At 37.7% G+C, this 26,479-nt stretch overlaps 1 protein-coding gene across 1 annotated transcript; it reads left to right on the forward strand.

Annotated features, from left to right (window-relative positions):
- Positions 1-240: 240 nt before the first annotated feature.
- Positions 241-26,479, forward strand: SEC11A (SEC11 homolog A, signal peptidase complex subunit). Its single transcript, XM_075208412.1, has 6 exons — positions 241-396; positions 2,221-2,330; positions 8,769-8,918; positions 11,575-11,694; positions 15,105-15,162; positions 25,543-26,479. The coding sequence occupies exons 1-6, from the start codon at positions 274-276 to the stop codon at positions 25,591-25,593; spliced, it is 612 nt and encodes a 203-aa protein (XP_075064513.1). The 5' UTR covers positions 241-273; the 3' UTR covers positions 25,594-26,479.

Here is a 26,479-nt window from a genome sequence, read left to right on the forward strand (position 1 = left end):
ACTGCAGATGCAGGTGTGAGGCAGAGAAAGAGCAGACTTGGGATCACATAAATAAACTTGCTATAAGTTACAAGAGGGACAATATGCAGCACACGCTCGCTCGCGCACGCACATACCAGAAGCGCTTTATCTCCTCGTGTCCGCGCACGTCGGCATGTCGTGGCCGTGGACGGTGTGTTCAGGTAACGCTGACAGATTACAGTGCAGTAAGCGAGTTGCCCTTACTTAAAATGGTCGCTGATGTCCTCTGCTGTGTAGCGGAAGTAGTGCGTCATGACGCGGCCCGGTAGAGTTTCCGGAGCCGCGGTGTCTCCGTTTGGCGCCGGTCAATCGAAGGCGTGTAAAATGTTGTCCATGGATTTCCTTGACGATGTGCGGAGGATGAACAAGAGACAGGTGAGTTATGTGTCCCAGGCCGGCGGCGTGACATGATGGAAGCAGAGAGGGTGGTTGTGGAGCGGTGTCCTGACACATAGACAGGGGAGAGGAGAGCTGGAGGGGGGCGACCATCAGAGCTGAGAGACCATCAGAGCTGAGACCACTTGTAGGAAGAGTTGTGCCGAACACTGGCATGAAACTAAATAATGCCCATCTAACCTCATAGATCACCAGCCCTTACATTCTATGGAAACTTAATCACACTTTCTGTAATTTACACTTTTATGTAATGTGTTGTAAATGAATGTGTGACCTATCTAATGCAAAACAAGTCTCCGAAATTGTAATTAAAGGTTTCCCACCCAAATACACTCAGGCCGAAGCTGTGATGTAATGTGCAATGTTGGTGATTTTTTTTCTCTAATCTAATAGACAAATAGACTGCCTTATGTCGGTCTTTAACTCTACCGATGATTGACAGTTCTGTCCCTATCATTTTTTTTTTTTTTTTTTAAATATAGGGCTGAAAGAATATTATCTACTCATTTTTTAAAGTGCTCTGATATATATATATATATATATATATATATATATATATATATATATATATTTACACACGTACGTATGCAAGATATTTTTTACAGCAAGTACCCCACTGGTTCAGTGGTTTTGTGTTCAACACATATTTGACACATTAATGTCAATGGAGTGTCCTCTGCTCATTCTGAAAGTGGAAGTGCTAATTAAACTTCAGATGCTCAATTGCAATTGGGTATCCAACCTTAGTTTGGACAAATTAAGCTGCACATTTGAGAAAATTTTGAATGAACACTGCATTATGGCAAAAATGATACACCTAGTCCACCATGGTATGTGGGGGTTATACATGATGTGCATGATTTTCCAAAGAAATAAATCCATTTTGCGATATAAAAGTTTTTAAAATTTTGCAGTGAAAGTGCAAAACTTGAACAGGCATATAAAGGCAAAAATGTAAGCAATATATATATATATATATATATATATATATATCGGACAGACTGGTCACCTCAAATTCTCTAAACTGTATATCCAGGTCCTCATAAATCACATGGAGCTGATTCTACAGAAACTGGCAGTGCACTATAAGGAAGTCCAGCTAAATTTGCATTATAAAGCTGGGTATACACTAATGCAATTACCGTGCCGATCACACGATAAATTATTGTATGATCAGATATTGCAAGAACGTGCATGCTCCCATGGTCATGTTTATGGTACCATAGCACATTGTTCTGTTTGATTTGGTTTTCTAAACTTCCTAAATACCACAGTGAACAATGTCAGGCAAATGTGGAAGTGTATACGGACTCGCGACCTGCAGCGTAGGCAGATATCTGTAGAGTGTACAGAGCCACAGTATTTTCAGCAAATGGTTATAAGAGTTGCAGATCTCAAATCTGACGGTAAATTGTGTAGGTGTGTATACTTGAATCTGCATGATCATCAGATCTTTCAATCGTTGGTAAAATTGTTACAGAAATCGCATCTGAAGTAAGATTGCATTACTATGTACCCACTTTAACTTGGATTGCTGAAATTCAGTAAATTGTACAACTCTGGCATTGTGAAAGCTATTACAGTGCTAAATGTTAGCTTAATGACACTGGCACTTATTATTTTAAGCAAATAACTGGACTACTCCATGTCACATAGTCTACTAAAACAGTGTGCATTGTGACTTGGTCTCCTTCCACTTACCTTCTCACATTTGAACGTATTACCTGTATGTGTTTCCACTGTATGTTGTATAGTAGTTAGCAAGGTCATTTGGAAATAAAAGAATTTTGTTGTATTTTACAGCTGTACTACCAAGTATTAAATTTTGGTATGATCGTATCCTCTGCGCTGATGATATGGAAAGGTCTAATGGTGATCACTGGCAGCGAGAGTCCAATAGTTGTTGTCTTGAGGTATGTAAATTACTATTTATTTATTTTTTTCTTTTGTTTCCTTAAGTCTCTCCACATCGTAACTTCTATTATCCATTTTACTATAACACTATTTCTGCAGCTGACACCCCAATGACCATGTCTAACGATCTTAAATTGTAGGGAAATAAAGACAAAAAAATTGACGGATTGTAATTTGTACCAGTTTCATTTAGCTTTATGCTGCTGTTGTATGTAGTAAAAGAATAAAAGTCGAGCATTTTGAATTTGATATGTACTGTACTTTTTACAGCTCCATGCTGTTAGAACAGTTTAATTTACTCGGAAATAATTTATTAGTTTACCATTGCTGTTCCATACCAGCTGTTGGATCTTGGAGGAAGTTTCCCCCCATTAGGAGCACTCTTCATAAACTTTCCAATTGCACACCAACCATCCCGATAGACTTTAAACTGGCTTCACACCTGATAATTCCGATGCCTGATTTAGCAGACATTGGCTTGACATTGCCAAGCATGCAAATTTTCACTGATCATCAAAAATGTCAAAACAATTTCAATCTCTCTGGGTTTTAATAATTCATGATGAAAATGCCTTTGGCTGATTGTTTCATTTGTTACATGTGTATTGTTGTTGCCCATCTGTACTTGCATAGCCTCTTGGGATCTGACTATTAGTTGTGATAACAGAGCAAACTGATCTGTCCATTTTTGCCACACAAGTTAATACCCAGAAAATCAGCATGTTTGCTGAACATCCAGATCTATAGACATATACAGAACACAATGATGCATAACACATTACATGATGCATAAAAAACTAAATACAAATACCAGACATACGGAATAAACAAATATACAGATAATGTGGTAATGATCAAATTATTTATGAGAGAGTGAGTGAGCGTTATGGTAATGACCAGTGTGAATTATGCTTGAGCTTAAGATCTGTCTGTCAGATATCTGTTGACTATGGCTTGTCTGATCAGATGAGACCCAAGTCAGTCAGTGCACATGCTGCATTTATCCTGAACTACAATTAGTGGTTGCTAATGGCTTAAGTTGCTGCTAAGTTATCTAGTTCAGTGATGGGCAACTTGATAATACTTCAAAGGTCGCATGTGAAGCCCTCCAAATGTCAAAAGGGCCACACAATTACCATTCATTCAAGAGCAGTGTTGTCGTTTAGAGAATGACACCACGATATTCATTACTGTCACAAAATAAATTTTGACTTTTCCAGAATATCATTATAAAATTTGTTCGGTTCTGTGACTCGGAAACTAAATATTCAGTCTTGGAATGAGCAGACAAATTATTCTACCTACAGTAACGTCTGTCGTTCAACTATACACACACTAATGTAATATTCGCCCGAATGGTCATTTATCGCTAGATTAACCCAGAAGTCGACTGAAAAAACTGTATTGTGTACCCAATCGATTTTACCAACGACTGAAGAAAAATAAGAAAGTCCAGATCAGCATGCCGATGCATGTATACACACTAAACACGTTTTACAAGATTTACCTTCAGATCTGTGCTCTTCATCTGTCATTGTCAGTTCATTAGTTTAACAGCAATATTCACTTCTCTGTTGGTTTTTGAACCTGTATTGAGTAAAATAGTAGTAGCAGTGGTTGTATAATATATATATATATATTTTTTAAGAAGTATTCCTTTCCAAAGGAGATCACATATCATTGTCCCATTAAAACACTCTTTAAATGCCTAAGTAACACCCACCCCTTTCATTGATTAACACCAATAAATAATTACCAGGTTCCAAATCTTAATCACACGGAGAATAACAACATAAGGAAAGACCAAACTGACTGGATATAATGAAGCATGCGTGCTGCATAAAATATTTCGTAGCTTACTAATATGCTGGTAGACATGTCTACGACCATGCAGACATGGTCAAAAGGTTCAGTTGTTGTTCAGATCAAACCTCAGAATGGGAAAGAAATGTGATCTAAGTGACTTTGACCATGGAATGATTTTTGCTGCTAGACGGGGTGATCTGCAGATCTTGGGACCTTCACACACAACAGTCTCTTTACAGAGAATGGTGTGCAAATCAAAAAACATTCTGTGAGCAGCAGTTCTGCTGACGGATGATGTCAAATGGGAATGGTTCAAACTGACAGGAAGGTGACAGTAACTCAAATAGCCATCAGTTACAATAATGATATGCAGCAGGGATCTCTAAATGCATAGTACGTCAAACCTTGATGTGGAAGGACTACAGCTGGAGATTACCACATCGGGTTCCACTCCTGTCAGCGAAGAACAGGAAACAGATTACAGTGGGCACATGCTCCCCACAACTTGTCAGTTGAAGAATAGAAAAACATTTCCTGGTCTGACATCGTTGCTGACCATGTGCATCCCTTTATTCATTGTCCAAGAGTATTGTCTGTTCACTGGCCAAGCATATTGGCTCTATAAATGGGTCAGGTGGACAGGAGCATGGTGTTACAACTCCATTTGTTCTATAAAATGCTGATTTAAATATGCAGGTTTCAGGGGAGCTGGTTGTAGGAATGATCAGTAATGCTTGTATACATGATTTCATTCAATTTCATCTGCACTGCAGAAGACTGGAAATCCCTGAAGCTAGGAGCTCCTGTCTTGGGTGATACATCACAGGAGTGTGTTTTGGGACTTCTTTCCTGTTTGTTTGCTATCAGATTTAAAAGGGTGTGTGTTTTGGGTTTTTTTTATTTAAATTTGTTCATGTCATTAAGATTTGGTACTTTCATACTACTTTTGGTCTTTACTATAGAAATGTTTTTTTTTTAAAAGATTATGCAATCTTTTTGTGTTGTAGAGAATGCACCAGGCATTAATTGGTTGTGTGCATAACATACATTTACCCCATAAGCCGGTTGCGCAGGTTAATGTTGATTTATCTGTTATTTCTAGTAGGTTCAAGTAACAGCCCCCTTTTGACCACAAGCATTTCCTCCTGGAAATCATAAAGTTGTGGATGGGAATAACAGTCCTTGATCTGGTCCTGATTGGGCAGTATAGGTTCGCATCAGGTACTAGAAAGGGGTTATCTTGGTGGATTTCAATGTGCTCGGGGTATCTTTCAGTATATGATTCCTTTCTGTATAACCCCTCCCCTTTCAGTACCTGCTATGAACCTTTAAATCGCGCAACTTCCATTTCTGTATTGTCTGAGGCATGTATGGGATTTTGGATGATTCCTGGGGTATCTCTTGGTAAGTTAGCTCTCAATTTAAAAATACATGAATATATGACCAGTTATAGGGACTGTCATTGTTTATTGTTGGCTTTAATGTACATATAGAATACGCGTTCTTTCTGGGTCAGTGTCTAGCCAGGAAGGGAGCAGATTACTGCCAGGTGCGGGCATGTGCAGGGTGGCTCTTTGGGAGAGGTTTCCTTGTCAGCTGTTGCAATTGCCATTAACGTCCAGTTATAGCAGATTTTTTTGCTTAATAGATATGTCCAGTTTCTCAAAGCAGGATGGTGTCTTCAAGAAACTCCTGCCATCTCTGAAAACAAACTTTTTTTTGTTTATTCATTCAAGGGAAAATCTTGTAGGCAACATACACCTCTGTGGATCTGCATGGTCTCAAGACACTGTCACTGGGGGAGTCTTCAAGCCAACCCAGAAAGTTAAAGCTCCTATTCGGGGCCTGTTTGAGTGCGTTTGTTTCTATTGATCCAGGGATGCCCCTTGAGTTTAATGTTTGGATTTCTCACCATGTTTTCTAGATCCTTTAACTGTTTGTCCATTAAATATGTTTAACTTTAAATTTTAAAATACTTGTGCGCTTGGTTGTTAGTGCCTTACAGTGTGCACCCTGGTTCTTACTGCAGCCACATCTCTGCAGGTGGTTGTTGTTTCTGCAATATCCAACGTGATCTTTTTAAATACAACCTCAAGATAATCTTTTGTCTGGATTTTGAGGTAGGAACTTACTGACCTTGCGTCCATCTCATCTTTGCATGTGTTCATTTGTCCTCTTCCCCTGGATCTGGTGCCTCTGCACCATGCGGGCGGTACAGTCATGATAGGCTCAGCCTATGTTTAAGGCTCATGGATCCACCTTGATGAGTAGTGAGGGACCAGTGTTCTATAAAGTGTTTATGCCCCTTTTTTTCTGCCACTTGGAGTCTTTAGCCATAGTTTTTAGGGCTGTTTGGCAGGTTTTCGAATATAAACCTTGTTTGACAAACTGCTTTACTGCACAAGCCATCCCGCCTTATTTGTTTATAATATTAAATGTGTTATAAAATGAACAAATGGTAAATAAACAAAAGGTAGTTGCAAATACAATGAAACAAAAATAAGGCTTGAACCCAAGTGACAGGCTTTAAAATGTTACTTATAAGAGCTTCAAGCCTTGTGTCTAAATTTTCAACCCTGTAGATGTTAACCCTGGGAAATATTTAGAGTAAAAGTGCTAAGGAATTATCTCTCTGCTTTTCAGGTTAATAACCCGGCTTTATTGATATGGGAATCTTTCCCTCATCAACTGGCAGCTAATCGGAATTATGCTAATTTTACTGATAACCATTTTTTATGCTGAAAGATCATCCAGCCCTGTCCTCAAGGTTTCATTACTAATTGCCTTACCCTTTCCCTTATCACAATTGCCCATTTATTTAGTTCTATTTCCTCAGTCTGGTGCTTGGATATATTTATTTTGATTGATAGCTTAATAAAGCAAATACTTGCTGAACCTGACATCTCTTCTCAAATTAGTGGAGATTACCTTTAAAGGTCACTCAGATGTGTTGTCTTGGTCTTAATACGATGTCCTCTTCTGTTTGTGTAAATATCAAGAAGTGTATTTGTGAGATGGCAGCATGTTCGATCTTAAAGAGCAATCGGGGAAGGTGATTGTAAAAGGCTAACAAAAGGTTTTATGTATTTTTCCTTAAGCACAGGTTGGAAAAGTAAATAGGACATAACTTTAAGATGAGAAACTAACCAACCTTATAATCTTAATATAATAAGCGGAACTGCTGGTACTAAATGTTTTGTGTGTATATAGATCTACAAATGAATTAACAGTTGTAAACTTATAAGAAAAATATGTACAAAAATATCCAACCAAGTTATTTTCTTTATATTGTGTAAGGATCAAAATGATCGTTAGATACGTTAGATTTTTTTTTTACTAAAAACAATGATTTATGTTCATCTCTAATCTCATGGTCTGTTTATTTTGGTGTAGGTAATATCATACACATGGCTAATTTTGGTAGAATCCAAGTGAAATACCGTTCCAACACTTTAATGCCTATTCTGGCAATGTTTCTAAGGTGAAGATGACAGGGCTGTGGGCGGACTAGATATGAGGAATAAAGCAGAGGGTGGACTCAAGTGTGACACTAAGGCAGCAGGCTTGGGAGTCTGAAAAATTTTTGGTGTTGACAGTAGGAGAGGTTTGAGGGGAGGTAGTGACTAGGAAAAGGAAAGATTATTTCTGTTTTGGACACATTGAGCTTTAGGTAGTGTTGGGACATCTATGTGAAGATGGCAGAGAGACGATTGGTTACAGAAGGGGACAGGTCAGGCGAGGAAAAGTAGATTTGGGTGTCCTCAGGGTTGAGGTAATGCTGGAGTATGAATGAGCAAATTAGTTTCCCGAAAGAAGAGGTGTACAGTGATAAAAGCAGGGGGCTGAGAACAGCCTTGTGGAACCCCAACAAATAGTGAAGTGAGGTAGGTACACTAAAGGAGCAATTCGATAGGTAGGAAGTGAACCAGGAAAGAACCGTCACAAAGGCTAATAGAGTAAAGAGTGTGTAGGAGAAGAGGGTGACCAGCAGTGTCAAAAGCAGCATTGAGATCCAGGAGGATGAGTATGGAGAAATGACCCTTAGACTTTGCAATTAAGTAGAGCATTGATCACTTTTGTGATGCAGTCTCAGTGGAATGTTTTGGATCGGAAGCCTGATTGCAAAGAATCGAGAATTTAGTGGGAGGAGTTAAAGTGAAAGAGGCAGCTGTTCACAAGTTGCTCAAGAAGTTTGTAGAAAAGGGGTAGGAGAGAAACAGATACTAAAATTCACTTGGTTAACTTCTATTTTCTAAAAAAGGACTAATGCCTGAAATCGCTTGTTGTAATCTCAGAAACACTATTGCTCTCCTTTGGCCTATTTCACATGCTTTACAGCACACTACCCGTACAATAGATTGTGTTTGTAAAAGCACAATCCATGAAAGTCATTGCAAAAATGCAAATTAGTTTTCATGGGCTTTACGCACTTTACCAGTGCATATGTGAATGAGCCCTTTAAAGGACTATGTGGTTTTAGTCAATATTCTATGTGGGCAGGGGTTATATGGGAGGGTGCATCTTACCCACCCTTAAAACACAATATACACCATGACCTATTCAATTCCATCTTTACTACAGTGCCTTAAGTAAGAGTACTGAGCTATCGCTGTTCTTCCTTATCACCACAGTGGCAGCATGGAGCCAGCATTTCATCGTGGAGACCTGCTTTTCTTGACCAACCGTGTACATGATCCTATCAGAGTGGGTGAAATTGTGGTCTTCAGAATAGAAGGGAGAGAGATACCCATTGTGCATCGTGTTCTGAAAATTCATGAAAGGTAAGTGACCATATCAGTTAATAAAGTCCATGACAGGTCCTCATGTTAACCTCTTTGTGGTATGACACTTAGAAGCGTTATAGACAAAACACAGAAACAAGCTAGCTGCGCACAACAGAAAATCAGCCCTTGTTAATACCTATAAGGAATCCACCAAATAATCCTCTTAATAAGACACACAAATAACCAAAGGTATTGCAAATGGCGCTAATCTGTACTCATGAAGATAAACGGAATAAAGATTGAGTCCAAGCGAGAATTAATCCTCATAAATGTGTATTCAATTTTGTGCATTGTATCATTTTGAGACATTATTAATCATTCTATTCACCCTGAGGTCGCTTTTGGAATCGCTTCTTATAAGGTCGAATGTATTTTATGTGCATTTTGGAATTGCTCGGTACCAGTACTCTGTCCAGTTGGGATGTTATGAGCATCGCTGCAAAGTATAGTACAATGTTACAGCGGAGCTTTTTGTGAAAATGTGTTCTGTATAAAGTTTTATTGTTGATATTTGTATTTCAAGCCTCGTTTTAAAACGAGAGTTCGGAATGGATCACTCAATATGACACTGGGAAGTGTACATGATAATTTAATATGATTAGTATAAAAAAGGGGAACTTTGTAAAGCGTATAACATTAGCCTTGACAAAAACCTGAGGTGTACAAGGTCGAAACACGTTGGCGCTCAGACGGGACGGTACCTACGGAGTCGCTAATAGTTGAATATCTACACGGGAGGAGACAGCTATTTCTGGCATGCTACACGCTGATTAACTCCTTGACTCTGGTAGGCGGCCCTGCCTCTAGTTTATACGCTGCATTTGTGTATGTAATGTGTTTTTATGCTCGTTTTTATGATTTCATATCCTCTTGGGGTATAAGATAAAAGTTTTTGTACATTAAAGATAATGTACTATTACCCTATTCTTGTTCTCTATAATCTTTCCCCATTGGAGCGATATTCGGGCATTTACACAGACTGGAGATTGCACTTGTGATACGTTGATGCTATTCAGATAAAGAAATAGCGGAAGTGTGGAGTGCTTAATGAGTTCCTCATTCTCTGTAAGTGCTTCTATAAGATCTTGTGGGTTATTAGTGTGAATTTTTTTTTACCATCCTATTTATTCTCTGATTACACTTCTGTGGGCTTTAAGGTTTTTTTTGTGCCATCACTGCTTTTTCCATACTTTGTATGTGGTAATGGTATCGCCACAAGGTGTACCTATTTGAACAGAACATATTTCATTCTTTATTGTTTCTCTTTATCTGAGGATATACGTGATCATTCGGGACTTCCATCTGCAAAAACAATATAAACTGTTTCTGACACTTTGAGAAAACGGATGTCACAGTTCCAAAAAAAACCAAAAAACTTTATTAAAGAACTTTACGATACACATCATTAATGAGGATTAATTCTCGCTTGGACTCAAAATCTTTACTCCGTTTATCTTCATGAGTACAGATTAAGCGCCATTTGCAATACCTTTGGTTACCTTTGGGCAGCACAGTGGCCTAGTGGTTAGCACTTCTGCCTCACAGCAATGGGGTCACGAGTTCAATTCCCGACCATGGCCTTATCTGTGTGGAGTTTGTATGTTCTCCCTGTGTTTGCGTGGGTTTCCTCCCGGTGCTCTGGTTTCCTCCCACACACCAAAAACATACTGGTAGGTTAATTGGCTGCTATCAAAATAAAATTGACCCTAATCTCTCCCTCTCTGTCTGTGAGTATGTGTGTATATTAGGAAATTTAGACTGTAAGCTGCAATGGGGCAGGGACTGATGTGAATGACTTCTCTGTACAGCGCTGCAGAATTAGTGGCGCTATATAAATGATGATGATTTGTGTAACTTAGAAATGTTATGTTTGCAGGACAACATTGCAATTTTTTTTTTCTTTTTTTTTTTAAACTATCACTTTGTAAGATTTTCTACCTAAATATGAAAGGCGTGTAATTTATGCATTGAATGTCATGCTGACAATGGTTTTTATGTTGCGTTTTACGGGATGATTGCTTGGGTGACACACCCAGTCACAGGATCATGGCTAAAATAATAATCTTGATTAGACTGTATCCCAAAAATTCTCTTCCTACTTTACTGTGTCATGAAATATATACTGTACAATATCAGTATGCCGTCTTTATGAATACAATGATAGTCCTACATTGAAATCGTAATTATGTGGGTAAAAAAGATTAATATTTGACAGATTCAAATGGTACTTCAATCTATTGAATTAATCACAAAATAAGTGTAATGTATTGCAATTATATTGAAAGCAAAGACATACATTGTTGCTTAGTAGACATTTATGCACCTTAAATGACACTTGGAATAAATGTACACACTTTAGGGGATTAATTTGTGAAACTGTTACATCGTAGATGGTACTTGGAAAATATTTACAGTCATATGTTGCAATGTTTTGCAAAAAAATTGAGAAACTACTACAGGTATGCAATGTTTTATCCATCCAGCTAAGAAAACTTAGAAAACATAAGCTGATATTCTGTGATAATGTCTGTGTACGAAATTATCGCCAAGCACCACCTCAGAAGATGAGTGCAGTTTGTACATGTAAAGCCCAGCTATTGCAATGCTAGAGTACCACATAAATGTTACTGGTTTTGTCATCTTTTTGCTTAAGGGAAAATGGAGACATCAAGTTTTTAACAAAGGGAGACAACAATGCCGTGGATGATCGAGGGCTTTACAAGCAGGGCCAGAACTGGCTGGAAAAGAAAGACGTTGTAGGAAGGGCAAGAGGGTAAGTCTCTAAATTGTCAATTCGTTGATGACATGCTTGTAAGCCACTGCTGGGATTTTCCACTGTAACCAAATAATGAAGTGATGAGTCTGATATGCACAGTGAAGGTACATTTTAAATCTAGTTGGCAGAAGGTTATTGGAAACCTGGACTGTCAAAACACTGTCAATGCTGTAAGTCAGCTGTAGTCTGTTCTGTGGTTGTAAGGTAGTATGACTACTGTTTTAGGAGTAGGATGATATAATCTTTAAAGCTGAATTACTCTGTCACCTTGGCTTTCTGTAAGAAGTAGTTACTTTAAATTTATATCATTATGGGTTTGATGAAAATTCTGCTTGGCCATAGGTCTGTCTTGGGGAATTAAGTGTATTGGACACCTTAAGTTGTCAAGAATATACAAGACATTACTCACTTTCATATGATATATCTGGGCTTTCTATTCTAAAATTACAATTTACACTTTTTGAATCGCACTTTGATGTGATATGTTTTTCTTCTGGATGTCTGATAACTCCAGGTCATGTGACTAATGTCCTATTTGTTTTTTCTTATGCTAATCAAGGTGCTGAGAATGTTGGGAAACTGAATTTGTTAAAAATATATTTTTCCTTATGTAGGGAAAAAGGGAATGTCATAATTTTAGTTTACATTATATAGTAGCCTAAAATCATTTTAAAAGATTTATTTTTTTAATTTCTTGAAATTCCCTTAGCCTCTTGAGCTATCACATAAGCACTATGTTGACATATCTGACTTTGCATGAGTCATTTTGAGCCATATTGCTTATGATTTTAATGCACTAGGCTGTGTGTGGACCAAGTGGAGAAATCTGAATATGTTTTTAAAAATGTCTAATGGACCAACTATTTATGATTTTACAGCATATTCAATTAAAATACTTTAATTAGAGATACATTTTTGTGCAATTTTGGTTAAAGTATTTTCTTGCCATGCTTTCTAAAGAAACAGGTGTTTTTATAGTCTTCTCCTCGGACAGGACACTTCCCTACGCTTTTTAAACGTGGAATACTAAATATAACTTGGAATATTTACTTAAAATATGACTACATACATGTATTCTATAAAAGTCACATTTTATGGATCTAACAAAACCAAAACGCACACTTATTTACTTATTGGCACGAGGAGGAAGTGGCTGAATAAGTGTTGATATAGCATAGAATTTGGAGTACAAAGGACAATCCTAAAAGGCGCGTTAAAGCAACATCCCCATTTCTCCCCTTTCCTGGAACATACCCCATAGAAATCTAGAATATTGGTAAAGACTTGTGTTAGACTGGTTCTACAATTTTAGTTTAAAGTGTATTTCAGTTGATAGTGAAGTATGCGATAAGACAAGGAGTACTGTAGTTTTTGTTGCATTTACTTGGAAACTACCAACATCATTCACAAATTTATTTAAAATATCCCATAGATTGTAAGTTTGCGAGCAGGGCCCTCTTACCTCTGTCTGTATGTATTACCTAGTATTGTTTTATTAAGGTTTATTCCCAATTGTAAAGCGCTATGGAATTTTCTGACGGTATATAAATAAATGTTGAAAGTACTTTTTTTTTTTTTTGGAAGTACAATTTTCGGTATACTGGGTGCTGTGTACAACCACTCCACTAGCTACCTATGTAGGTAGATCTAGCTGTGTTGGATCCAGTATACAGTTCTGCATTGCTGTAGTTTTTTCTTGTGTACTTTCAAATTTCTGCCTGCAGGTCACCCAGTTGTTTCTCATTGATCTGCTCTATTAATAATCCTTATTTAACCGTTTGCCAATAACCACCTTACTTGTCAGTTTGTGCTAAAGCTAATTGTACTCCTTGACACTGACCAGTTAATAATCAGCAAGGTGACAGTGGAGGGTGTCTGCTACCCAATTACAGCAAGTCTTCAAACCACTACAAAGTAAATACTAACTGGGAGGGCACTTAATGATACAGTCAAGTCCATATATATTGGTCCCTTAAAAAGTGGGGGGCACATATAGAAACCGTTGTAATTCCTACACTGTTCGCCTGATTTGGATGTAAATTCCCTCAAAGCTGAAAGTCTGCAGTTAAAGCACATCTTGTTAGTTTAATTTCAAATCCATTGTGGTGGTGTATAGAGCCCAAAATATGAGAATTGTGTCGATGTCCCAATATTTATGGACTTGACTGTATGTCGACACCAAGTTGTTTCTCTTCATGTGCACATGTACTACAATATTGGGAGGATTGCCAGTATTGTGTGGCTGGCATCTATGCTGGTAAATCTAACCTTTTCTGTATATCGAGCATGAACGACTTCTACAATACATTCCCTGGCTAGTTGTTATCCGTAGTGGCGTGTCGCTGCCTGCTGCAGCACACATATTTGGATGCTCTGCAAGGACCCCCATTGTGTCTTTTAGAGACCAATCAGTGTGTGTCAGTACAGCCCTTTGTATATTGTCTCCCTCACTTAACCCCCTAATGTTACCCACTAAACCGTTACGTGGAATACAGTCAGTATGCCTGTGATATATACTATCTATATTGGGATTTATTAGCAGTTCTACACTGAGACATCCGTAGGTCACTGTCAGTGACTCGCATCATTAACACACCATGAATAATTCTCACATAAATACAAGAACATTTTTTACTTGCATCATCTGCTGAGGCACACACATGAATACAAAGCACACACTGATCCCCAGAGTCCTGCAGGCAGATCAGGATGTATTGTTGATATTCAGTATTCCTCTCTAAGCCTCGTTTGGCCTTGCTACTTATTCTTCAGCACCTACTTTTTTTTTTTTTTTTTTTTCTTCAAGAAACCTGTAATGCAAAATTTGTTGCCTGGTGTGGGATTAACACTTACTCTTCCTGTGAAAATGCCTCAATCGCACCGCAAGATCTAATACGTAAATTACTTTTATATCAAATGGTACTGTTGTTAACTTCCCCACAATGCCACTCACAACTAAATTGTTCTGCATTATTATTTATGCTCATTTATTTTGTTTCTCTTGTGTAAATCATTTATTCAATGATGCCTGATTTATATTACTGGTTTGGAGCATGAGCCAAGACAGGAACATATATGCAAAACCATTTCTTAATATAAACCCCAGAAATGGAAGAACTACACTCCAACTCTGGCGCCTGGGGAAGGCTAGAAGGTTTGCACAATTTCTCAGCAGACCCAATTATCAAAAATTGGTTATTTGGAAAATCTTTTCACTACTTCTTAACCTCATCCCGCACCCACAAAATCCCCACGCAACTTTCATAAACTCTATAAAGTCGTACAAAAAATGTTGTCCAAAGTGCCTATATGACCATTAGAAGTGCACCTGCAAGAGTTCAGGTGGTATGTGCTGTTGTGGACACACAATTCAGTCTGATTTTTATCTCTAATTGTTTACATTTCAGGTTTGTGCCCTACATCGGAATTGTCACAATCCTCATGAACGACTATCCCAAATTTAAGGTGAGCATGTTACGCTTAAAATAAATCTAAAGTTTAGCTTGGTATAGTAACAGGCCTGTAGCATCATAGACTGTGCATCATAAATCTTTGCTGAAAGTTATTTCTTTTGGGAGAACTTAGAGTCCAGGAGATAATTATAAATATATATTTGGCACAATGTAATTATGGTTTTATTCATTTTTCATGATCTTGTTTTCTGCTTGTTCTGTGTATTGTAAAAGTAGAATTTAATTTCTGTTCTAGATAGGGCAGAACACTGTTGCATTAAAATTGTTGAGAAATAAAATTGTATTTTACAGCTATAATATTGAATGGGGCAATGGGAAGGTTGAGGGCCACATTAAATAAGCTACTAGTTGATAAAAATAATGCGAAGGCTAATTAAAAGGTTCACAAATGTATATCTGAATCTGTTCAGTATTTGTATGCGTATGTTGCTTGCTCCCATAATCCAAAAATGGACCCTAGAGCAGTGGATCACAAACTTTCTCCGTTCGAGGAACTCTTTGGCGGGATTTTAATTGATTGCATTACTGTAAAAGGTAACGCGGCACAAGATGGGCCTGACTTTGGTGCCTGGGTAGCCTTGTTTAATGTAGCAGTAGGATATAAACGTCTTAACAGTCCCGGAACACAATGCAAAATACTTCAAAATATGGTTGAGATGGGCAAAGTCGTGATATGCGGTGCAGTCCCTGGCTGAGGATTTTCATCACATTTACCTCCATTTGTTAGAACCTGAGATTGCTTCTCCCCCACCCCCATATGTATTTCCAACATCACGGGTTGACCGCAAACTCGCCTATCTTATTGTTTTTACCAGGTCTTAATATTCAGTACCTACACTGGAGAGGTTTTATGAGTTGAACAAAATATTATACTTGTTACGCTGTATTGCCATATGGATACCATGTTTGTTTTTTTTGTTTTTTGTGTCTTTATGATGTGCAATGCGATATCTGAATTGTTATTATGCAACTGCTAAATACTGTGGAATGCAATATGTATTGGAACTATGTCATTTTTTTTTCTTTTTATTTTCTTGTACTGTTTAAAAAATCTTAATAAAAATATTTGCTTTAAAAAAAATAAAAAGCGCCGCCTGCGTACTATTACAGGTATTACGGTAATAGTGCACATAATTGCCATTAATACGGTCATTTCAACACCGGCAGGGAGCCGCGAGCAGCAATCGGTTTAAATTATGGATAATACACTAAGCGCAGCGCTATTCTGGGGGAATTAAATTCCCCCCATAGGGTCTCCATCATTTTTTCAGTGTGCTGTATTATTGTTGCGCTATATAAATAAACAGTGCTAAATCTAAATGTAATATAAAATTACCAAAATTCAGCACTCAAAGGAGTGCAGCTAAAGTGATCTAAATGTGTCACTGCACATTAAATATTGCAAAAATGAAGAACACTCACTATACAGCACTGTATAGTGTTTTTCGTTTTTGCAATATTTGGTGATGAATCTAAAGTTGGTCACACAGAGGATCATTATTGGGGATTGTGGTTGTTTTCAGCCCACACAAACTACAAAAAAAAAGCAATCTCTTATTTGGTCACCATAGATGATATTTCTCTGCTAGACCTCCTTGCTTAGGATGAAACTTACAATCTATTGATGGATTTATTTTTACAAATGCTGACATGATTGCATAGAATTTAAAAAAAATATTTACATGGGTGACGGCGAGTTTGTTTTTAGATAGGTAAGCAATTTTTGGTTAAAACCTCTTGATCGATGCAATGGGGCATGACACTTCATAATTAAACCATGCTTCGGTTAGAGGTAAACAAAACTGAGCAGGGGCATGTAGTTACAGTAAACTCATCTCCAGATGTTTGCACATCGCTAAGCATTTCAGTGTTTTAATTTGATATGCGGATTTGACTATTGACTACGTATTTTTCTTATTGTTAATATTGATCGAAAAGGCTTTTGTTTTATTTGCAGTAAGTTTATAAAGAGAGGCCTTTCCATAGGCATCTAAAATGGAGTGGGCAGTGAGGTTTCATGGTTACTTAAAAATATCAATACACCTGCACACAGACATAGTCCCATTTTTAAAATACCAATACCATTTTTAAAATGGGATTTATGCCAGAATATCAGACACAACTTAGTCATTCTATGGTTACAGATGTTGCTAAAGTCAGTTAACCACAACATGGCTACCAAGTGAGAGCAAAAGCCATGTCTGAATCTACAAACTTCTGCTTTCAGGTATAAATCTTATTGAAGCATTTAGAGGTATTCCAGTAAGTTGTGGCCCCCAGCATGATTACTTTATTTCAGCAATGATTTTTGTTGAGAATTTTAATTAAGGGTACAGAAAGTAAAAAGAAAATGAAAGGTGGGGGGGGTTGTTAGCAGCATAAAGATATTAATGAGGCACCATCCTTTTGTTTTTGTTAAATGCTCCCTGAAAGGTAAAAGTAAAACCTCTTGTGAAAGGTCCTTCGCTTTTGTGCAAAGTGGGGATAAGTAACAGGTATCAGTAGAGCTACGCACTTTGTGATCAAAGCACAAATGAAGAGGTGTAAAGAGTATCAATGCTTTTTATTTCAAGTAGGGATGGATCTGATATAGTGTTTCATCCAGAGAAAACTGTTTTATATTGCATTACTGGAAGCCTGGTCCATAACAAAGATACACAGGACAGCACAAAAGTAGACCAAAGCTTTTCAAGTGCCTAGTGCCAACAAACATCTGTAACTGGAGTCTGTATGCATAAGACTATATCTTAAACACATCTTTCTTTTAAAGAACTTAGGTTCACAATCTGACTTCTGTTTTTAGATGTATATTCAGGAATTTTGCAATGATTTTGTCAGCTCAAATATTAGAACACTTGCAGCCTTGATGTGGAAAATGAGCAAACCGATATGTACAGTCATGGCCAAAACTTTTGAGAATGACACAAATATTGGTTTTCACAAAGTTTGCTGCTTCGGTGTTTTTAGACCTTTTTGTCAGATGTTGCTATGGTATACTGAAGTAAAATTACAAGCATTTCATAAGTGTCAAAGGCTTTTATTAACAATTACATTAAGTTTATGCAAAGAGTCAATATTTACAGTGTTGACCCTTCTTTTTGAAGACCTCTGCAATTCGCCCTGGCATGCTGTCAATCAACTTCTGGGCCACATACTGACTGATGGCCGCCAATTCTTGCCTAATCAATGCTGGGAGTTTGTCAGAATTTGTGGGTTTTGTTTGTCCACCCGCCTCTTGAGGATTGACCAAAAGTTCTCAATGGGATTAAGGTGGGGGGAGTTTCCTGGCCATGGACCCAAAATTTTGATGTTGTGATCCCAGAGCCACTTAGTTATCACTTTTGCCTTATGGCAAGGTACTCCATCATGCTGGAAAAGGCATTGTTCATCACCAAACTGTTCTTGGATGGTTGGGAGAAGTTGTTCTTGGAGGATGTTTCTGTACCATTCTTTATACATGGCTGTGGTCTTAGGCAAAATTGTGAGTGAGCCACTCCCTTGGCTGAGAAGAAACCCCACACATGAATGGCCTCGGGATGCTTTACTGTTGGCATGACACAGGACTGATGAGAGAGCTCACCTTTCCTTCTCAAGACAAGCGTTTTTCCAGATGCCCCAAATAATCTGAAAGGGGATTCATTAGAGAAAATGACTTTACCCCACTCCTCATCAGTCCAATCCCTGTACTTTTTGCAGAATATTAGTCTGTCCCTGATGTTTTTCCTGCAGAGAAGTGACTTCTTCACTTTACTGTGCGTGCAGATGCACTCACACCTGCCGGCTGCCATTCCTGAGCAAGCTCTGCACTGGTGGTGCCCCAATCCCACAGCTGAATCAACTTTAGGAGACTGTCCTGGCGCTTTCTATATGTTCTTGGGCACCCGTTTGCCACCTTCACAACTATTGAATCTCCTTGAAGTTCTTGATGTTACAATAAATGGATGATTTATGTGCAATCTTACTAGCAGCAATATCCTGCCTGTAAAGCCCTTTTTGTTGTAAAGCAAGGATGGCTGCATGTGTTTCCTTGCAGATAACCATGGTTAACAGAGGAAGAGCAATGATTTCAAGTACCACCCTCCTTTTAAAGCTTTCAGTCTGTTGTTCTAACTCAATCAGCATGACTGAGTGATCTCCAGTCTTGTCCTCATCAACACACTCACCTGTGTTAATGAGAGAATCACTGACCTGATGTCAGCTGGCCCTTTTTTGGCAGGGCTGAAATGCAGTGGAAATGTTGTTTTTGGGATAAAGTTCATTGTCATGGCAAAGAGGGTCTTTGAAATTAATTACAGTTCACCTGATCACTCTTCATAACATTCTGGAGTATATGCAAATTTCCATCATAAAAACTGAGGCAGCAGACTTTGAAAAATAATTTGTGTCATTCTCAAAACTTTTGGCCATGACTATCCGAAGACTATAACATTATTTTCACTGCTTTTTTAAGGGGTTTTCCCCGCACTTTATATTTGGTAACGTAAATATTATCTAAAAATGTCAAAAAAACAAGCTAAATCTTTTTTTTTTAAAAATAAAACCTTTATTGATTGCATAATTATTCGCTCTTCTGTTAAAATACATCTTAATAAGCCATGGAACAATCAATGATCAAATAGCTAATTGGAGTTCATCTGTGTACAATTTAAAACGTTTCAATATATTTCAAAATTAATTCACTGGTTTGTCCAAAGATTCAAAGCAAATCTGAGAAAAGGTTGTTGAAAAGCACCAGCCAGAGGAAGGATATAATACTTTTTTCCATTAATAGGTATTTGATTTCAAGGGAAGGGATACATAAGAAAAGGGGTGTATATCTTTATATTGGGTAATGGATAAATAGATTTAGATGATTAGCTGCACAAATGTACAGATAGGATGTTTCCAATCCATAATGGACCTCGCTGAATTTAATCACAATAGAGAGCATGTGTAATTGGGAGTATTTGGATGAATGTATAGTGCAGTGTTTCTCAAACCCAGTCCTCAGGGACCCCTAACAGTGCAAGTTTTCCGTATCTCTCTGCTGGAGCACAGGTGTAGTCATTACAGACAGGCACATTGCAACCGATCCACAGGTGGTATAATTATGTCATTTGTCACCTGGAAAACTGCACTTTAAGGGGTACTGAGGACTGGGTTTGGGAAACACTGCTATAGGAGGAATAAAGTAATAATTCGCCCAAGCATTCTACCAGCTAGGAAACGTCAGGGTCCAGGGGAATTGACCTGTAATAGAGGGTTTTCATTTAATTGCAAAAGTTTGTCTTCTCATGATTTTCACCAGGGCTGGAATAGTAGAGCCAACATGGACATCAGGATATGACCTACAGTATATTGCAAGCCTTTGGACTATTGTAAGGGAAAATTTTGAGAGGCAAAGTGCCGTCTGCTGTTGTAAGGTACCCTGTATATACACAGCACTCCATAAAGGTTACACTTTTGGATATAGGATATAACCAGAACACATGGAGAAAGTGGTCTCTCGCGCAAAACAATTTTCAATAGAGAGGACCCTGAAAACATCTTGCATGGTTGGTTTAAGGGTCTAAGTAAAAAGTAACTTTGAGTCCTTCAATATGGTTGGTTCAATGACAAACCCAACATGTGTTGGAAAAAATATTAGATGAAATTTCATAAATGATTCCCAAACTATCAACGATCAGGAAAAAACTTATACAGATGGAAATTTTTAAACTAGATTCTGCTGTATGGGGGACTGCAGTACTCCGATGTGGGTTGATATGGTGTCAAACTAGCAAATATTTTTAAAAAATATCGTCTGGGGAGGTGGAATGAAGTGCATTGTTCTGCATTTAAGTATATAGTGGTGATATCAAAGATGTCTGTGAAATGCTAGTGGAAACCAAGCATCTCAATTGGTAAGGAGGTTGATTGATAAGGTTATTCGTGGTGAAACGAAGTGCAACTGTCCTACACTTTGATGGCTTTTTGAGCACTTGGATGAAGTTTAGATTTTCTTGAACATTAGCCTTTAGGAGATGAGTACAACTGCTTCCATTTGTCCCAATGTTCTATCAGCTTCAGGGAGGAGACAGTGACTGGGGAAATGTTGAAGAGGAGAACTTCAGTCCTAGATTATGTTTTGGTTTTATATCCATTAAATGTGTGATGGGTAGCTAGGGGGAGGATGAGGGGTTAGTTATTGCAGTGAAGATGCCTTTGGTAAACAGTCACGTTTTGTTGGAAATTATATGTAATGGTGATCTCATGGCATCTGCCAGTTGCTCAATAGCTAGGACAACGACTAAGGGTGACTTGGAGCATTCCTGTTTTGTGCCAATCAATATTTGTAAGATTTTCTAGGTAAACTCCACACTGAAAATGCTGGCAGATAATTAGGTGTAGAATACTAAAATACAGTATAAAATATGTCCCTGAAGACCGAATGTAATAAGTGTGTCTGATATACTCCCACTGTAGACTGTCAAATGTAATCTCCATATCCAGTAAGAACAAGAGAAAGGCATTATATGCTAGGTGTGAAGTGGAGATGAATTTGAGGATCTGTGTAATGTCAGCAGTTTATATGTGAGCAACAAATCCCACTTGATCAATATTGTCTAGAGAAGATAGGATGCGATAAGGCGATTTGATAAAAAAAAATAGCATGCATTTATTAATCTGTTTAATACAGGGGATATGTGTCTATAAATTTGGTATAATAGACTTTTCTGGGTTGGGGATTGTCACTGTTAACTGTAACATTGCAGGTGAGTTAAAAAAGGGTGAGGGTTTTTAAAATGTGTTCATTAACCCATTCGGTTCACTAGATCTCTAAGGTTTGTGGTAGGGAGTTTAAGATGCCAGTATTGGGTGGAGAGAAGCTTAATTGAATTTAGAAAATTGTGTGTGTACTCCATTTTTGGTCAGGCAGGTTGGATGGAGTGTGGTCAGGCACCATCTGAGGACTGCATTCTTTTGAGCCATTGAGGGAGTGCATGGCATGTATTTGATACTTGACGTGGAGTTTTTCTGATTTTAGTGCTTTCGGTTTAGTTCAGTTTTGAGGATCACATGATCTGGTTGTCAGGTAAATAGCAGTTCCTCTAGTCACTGCTTTAAAGACCTTATAATGGGGCAAGGAAATATGGAGTATTCTCTTCTGGGAGCTTTGTGTATTGAGAGGGCTTTGTGGGGTTAGTTAAGAGGTAATCCTTAAGTCTCCATTGGTAGATGCCTTGGAGTGTACAGTGGGAGCGCTAAGTAGTATTGGTAGGAGCATGATGTGGGCTCTTATTGGCCATGTTAGGTGAATATCTGCATTTATTAATACCATGTAAATTTCACTGGTCAACTAGAGGTCCTAGTGAACAGACCATGGACAGGAGTGAAAAAGGTCAGCTGACTGAAGACTCTTTAATCCTTTAAATAAACCAAAACTGACAGAGAAACAGTCCTCACTTATTCTTTAGCATTAAGGATGCAGAACCTGTCTAAAACAATATAGAGGGAGGACCTTATTTGAGATCTAATCATGCTATGGAGATTGTTCTCTGCTTCCTGGACTGGAAAACATGGCAAAATGGACGAAACAAGATCTAGAGAGATCTTGGATGAAAACTTGCTGCAGGGGCATATCCAATTAAGATTCGCGGCCGCAATTACGCACGGGTCCCTGTACCGCAACATCGTGGATTTCTGTGTGCACCCCATAGGCATAATGATGCTTTATATACGCAGTTGTGAATTGTAATTGAATACTCCTCCTAGAGTTTGGGAGAAAATTTATAATCTGGTATACCAATGGCCCATAGCAACATGCACATGAAAAAACAACAGTAGAAAGCTAATGTCAGGGCGTGATCCAGTCAAAAGACAGACACTAAACCCATCAAGGATCTGCTGAATGATATGAAAATGTATCACAAACAGTCCGCATCCAGCCTGATGAAGCTTGAGCCATGTTGAACAAAAAGATAGGCAAAAATTGCAGTGTCTAAATTTAAAAGCTACTGGAGACTTGCCGAAGTAAACGCACTAATGTAAAGTTGCTTCTACCAAGTATTAAAACAAGAGGGTGAATACTTACATAGCCAATTAGTTATTATCTGTTTGTAATTAAGCTAAAAAGCTTTAAAGTTGTTTTTGTTTCTTATTTTGTTGATCATTGGCAAGGATTCCTGAAGAAATCTATTCTAATTCTGTAATTTTAAGAATAAAAATATTTGAAAGGCCAAATGGGTTGAGGCTCTATAGCCACTGATTGTCATCTAAGCAGTTTGTTTAGCAGTCTGGGAGGGAAAACTGTGTAATTAATAAAAGTAGATCAATAGTATCATTGTAAAAGTCCTTGGAAACTTAATTTCCTGACCTCCACTTCAGCCTAAGAACAGAAGATTACCAGTTGTTGGAGAGTGACCTTTTTTTAAAAATAAATAAATCATTACTCATCCATTGAAGATCTGTTCTATAACACGTGTTCCTCTGCTGGGTGACTTTATTATTAATTATTATCTGTGCAATAATACAATTGGCTTGGCTGGCAGTTATTAATATTGCAGGTTGGATGCATACATTACATCCACATGCCATACCTTCTGTGTTTAGGTTAGGGGAACGTAAAGTGTTGCCTCCAATCAGATTAATCTGAAACTCTGAGAATAATTGACCTTCTGTATTAGGTTTACTACACTTTGTAATTTGAAGATACCCACAACTGCTCAGAGACCTGTTGAGTTCAAAAGGGCTGTTGGTTCATCGTGAGAGCCTTCTTACTGTAGGCTGGATAGCAGAAGAGAGTTCAGGAATTGGGGACAGAATTTTGTTTATGCAAAAGAATAAATCCCTTGGTTTCTCACAGGATTCTCACATCAGTTGGTTGAGAGAGAACCTTATCCTAATGCGGGATCTTGGTAGGACCCATCCATCAGTAATAGCCTATGGTGAAGTCTTAATAATCTGTTTAATTCTTTGTTTAAAGACCATATATAAACATGGACAAGTAAAATATACAGAAGAACATATTGTCCTGAGTTTTGCTAATTTGTTTTTACCAGGTCCGACGGATAGTCAGGTACTTTACAGTTTCTGGCAACAAAGTATTTTACTGCAGCCAGGACGCGCAATATTAGTTTGGTTGTTTTTTTTTAGAATTATTACTTGGGTCTAGCAATGGATAAGGGGAAGAAGATGATCCAAGGATATTTAGGGACTAGTGTCCTAAGCCTGCAGGATCAGCCATACCATATATCCTGGATAGTTTGTCTGGGGGAAAGTAACATTGTTTATGGTAGATGTCCTTGACCCTCTGAATATTGTGAAACACTGAAAGGTGGACTCTAAACAGGTAAGGTCTGAAACAAATGGTGAAACTTTGTAATTCTATTAATTTTTTTTCCAGTGATTCTGTCCAGCCACTAAATAGGGGTTTCAAGGCTATAATATCCTTTTTAAGTTTTGAACATAAAGGAGGAATTTCTCTTGATATAAGTATTTGTATGATGAAGTAATATGGACTCCTAAATATTTGATGATCTGAGTTTGCAATTTAAATGTAGTTCTAAAACTGTCCTTAACTCTGAGGGAGGTGTGAAAGCGTAGCCTCAGATTTCCTCAAATTAGTCTTACAGCCGCAGATCCCATTCCTAATCTCTAAAAGATCATTGCTGAATATGGTGAGATCTGTGGTTGTGTTGGGGAAAGATGAATGTTATAATCAAATTATATTTTACAGGCTACATTGCCTGCCTGCACTCCATGTATGTCTTTAGCGGCTCTAGCGAAGGCCACTAAGAGTTAAATAACTAAGGGAATATGAACTTCCTTGTCTGGTTCCATTTAGAATTTTACCCATTTTTGATGGTATATCATTAACCACTCTCGCAGTGAGACTTGAATATAAAGCTTGTATAACCTTTAGGAAATACCCTACCACTCTGAAGGCCTTCATCGATGGTTCTGTTCATGAAATCCTATCAAATGCTTTTTCTGCAGCTAGAGAATTCTCTTTATATTTAGGGGTGTATTTACTAAACTGCGGGTTTGGAAAAGTGTAGATGTTGCCTATAGCAACCTATCAGATTCTAGCTTTCATTTATTTAGTGCATTCTACAAAATGACAGCTATAATCTGATTGGTTGCTATGGGCAACATCTCCACTTTTCCAAACCCGCGGTTTAGTAAATCTAACCCTTACATCTCACTACACTTTCAAACCAAAAAGACAAATGTACATTAACAATAAGAAATCATTTGCAGGTTTACCTCCAATATCTGTATTTCTTATAATTGAGATGTTGGTGGTTTTTATTTAAAGCATCTTTCCTTTTTGAGTATTAATGTTCATTTAATCATTAGAGTTTGTTAAAAACAAATTAACCATTTTCAATTAATGTTTGTCTCTTTTCAGTATGCTGTTTTGTTCCTGCTCGGGCTGTTTGTCCTTCTTCATAGAGAATAACAAACTGACAATTCGGAATAATCTTATGAACACAGATTTCGTCTGTGTTTAAACATCTGTAATTTGCCAGAGCGAGAATTACAAAAAGACAGACGACCTCTCGCAGTGTAAAGTTTTACATTTGAAACCAGTGTTTCTTTTTCTACATGCGTGCACATGATCACTCCTAGTTAAGGCGGGATAAAATGGAGTATTTGAATATGGGCCCAATTTCCCACGGCTTCTCTACCTCCGTGGCCTCAAGCCGGTCAATAGTGAATATCTGCTGCACTGTTTAGTTGTTTGGTTTTTTTTTTTTGTACTTGGGTGTTTTTTTGTTTTTTTTTATATATCTGTATATTTCAATTTGAAACCAAAGTTCGTTTATTGTTTAAATTATGAAACCTCTCAACAATTTATTCAGAAGTGCCTAAGAAATGGTGTATGTGCAGTAATCCTAGCATTGGCATTAGGCTAATTCTGGAGTTTGGTTAAAAAGAATTGTGATGAATATATCATGAAAGTATAGAGCTAAATTAACCTTTTTTTTTTTTTTTTTTTTTTTCTGACAGAGGTTCCACTTTTCTTTAAAACAAATATTCTGGTCTATCTTGTCCGTTGGTACTCGCTGCTGTCCTCTTCCTTTATTCAAGCATATCATGTAAAGCTCCTGTTTGTAAAATTGAACAATATCTGGAATATAATTGGCTTGTAATATGTCTTTTTCTGCTGCTTAGACATTTTTAATACAGTGGAGAATATACATTTAAAAACAATTTTAATATCATGCCTCTTATTTGTTGTAAGAGGGAGATATACCTATTAGACATATTTTTCCACAAGCGGGACCAAGCAAAATGCAATGTGAAAATATTTCCTCATTGAAGTAAACAGTACATTTTATTAA

The sequence above is a fragment of the Mixophyes fleayi genome, chromosome 4 (assembly GCF_038048845.1).
Source record: "Mixophyes fleayi isolate aMixFle1 chromosome 4, aMixFle1.hap1, whole genome shotgun sequence".
Lineage (NCBI taxonomy): Eukaryota > Metazoa > Chordata > Amphibia > Anura > Limnodynastidae > Mixophyes > Mixophyes fleayi.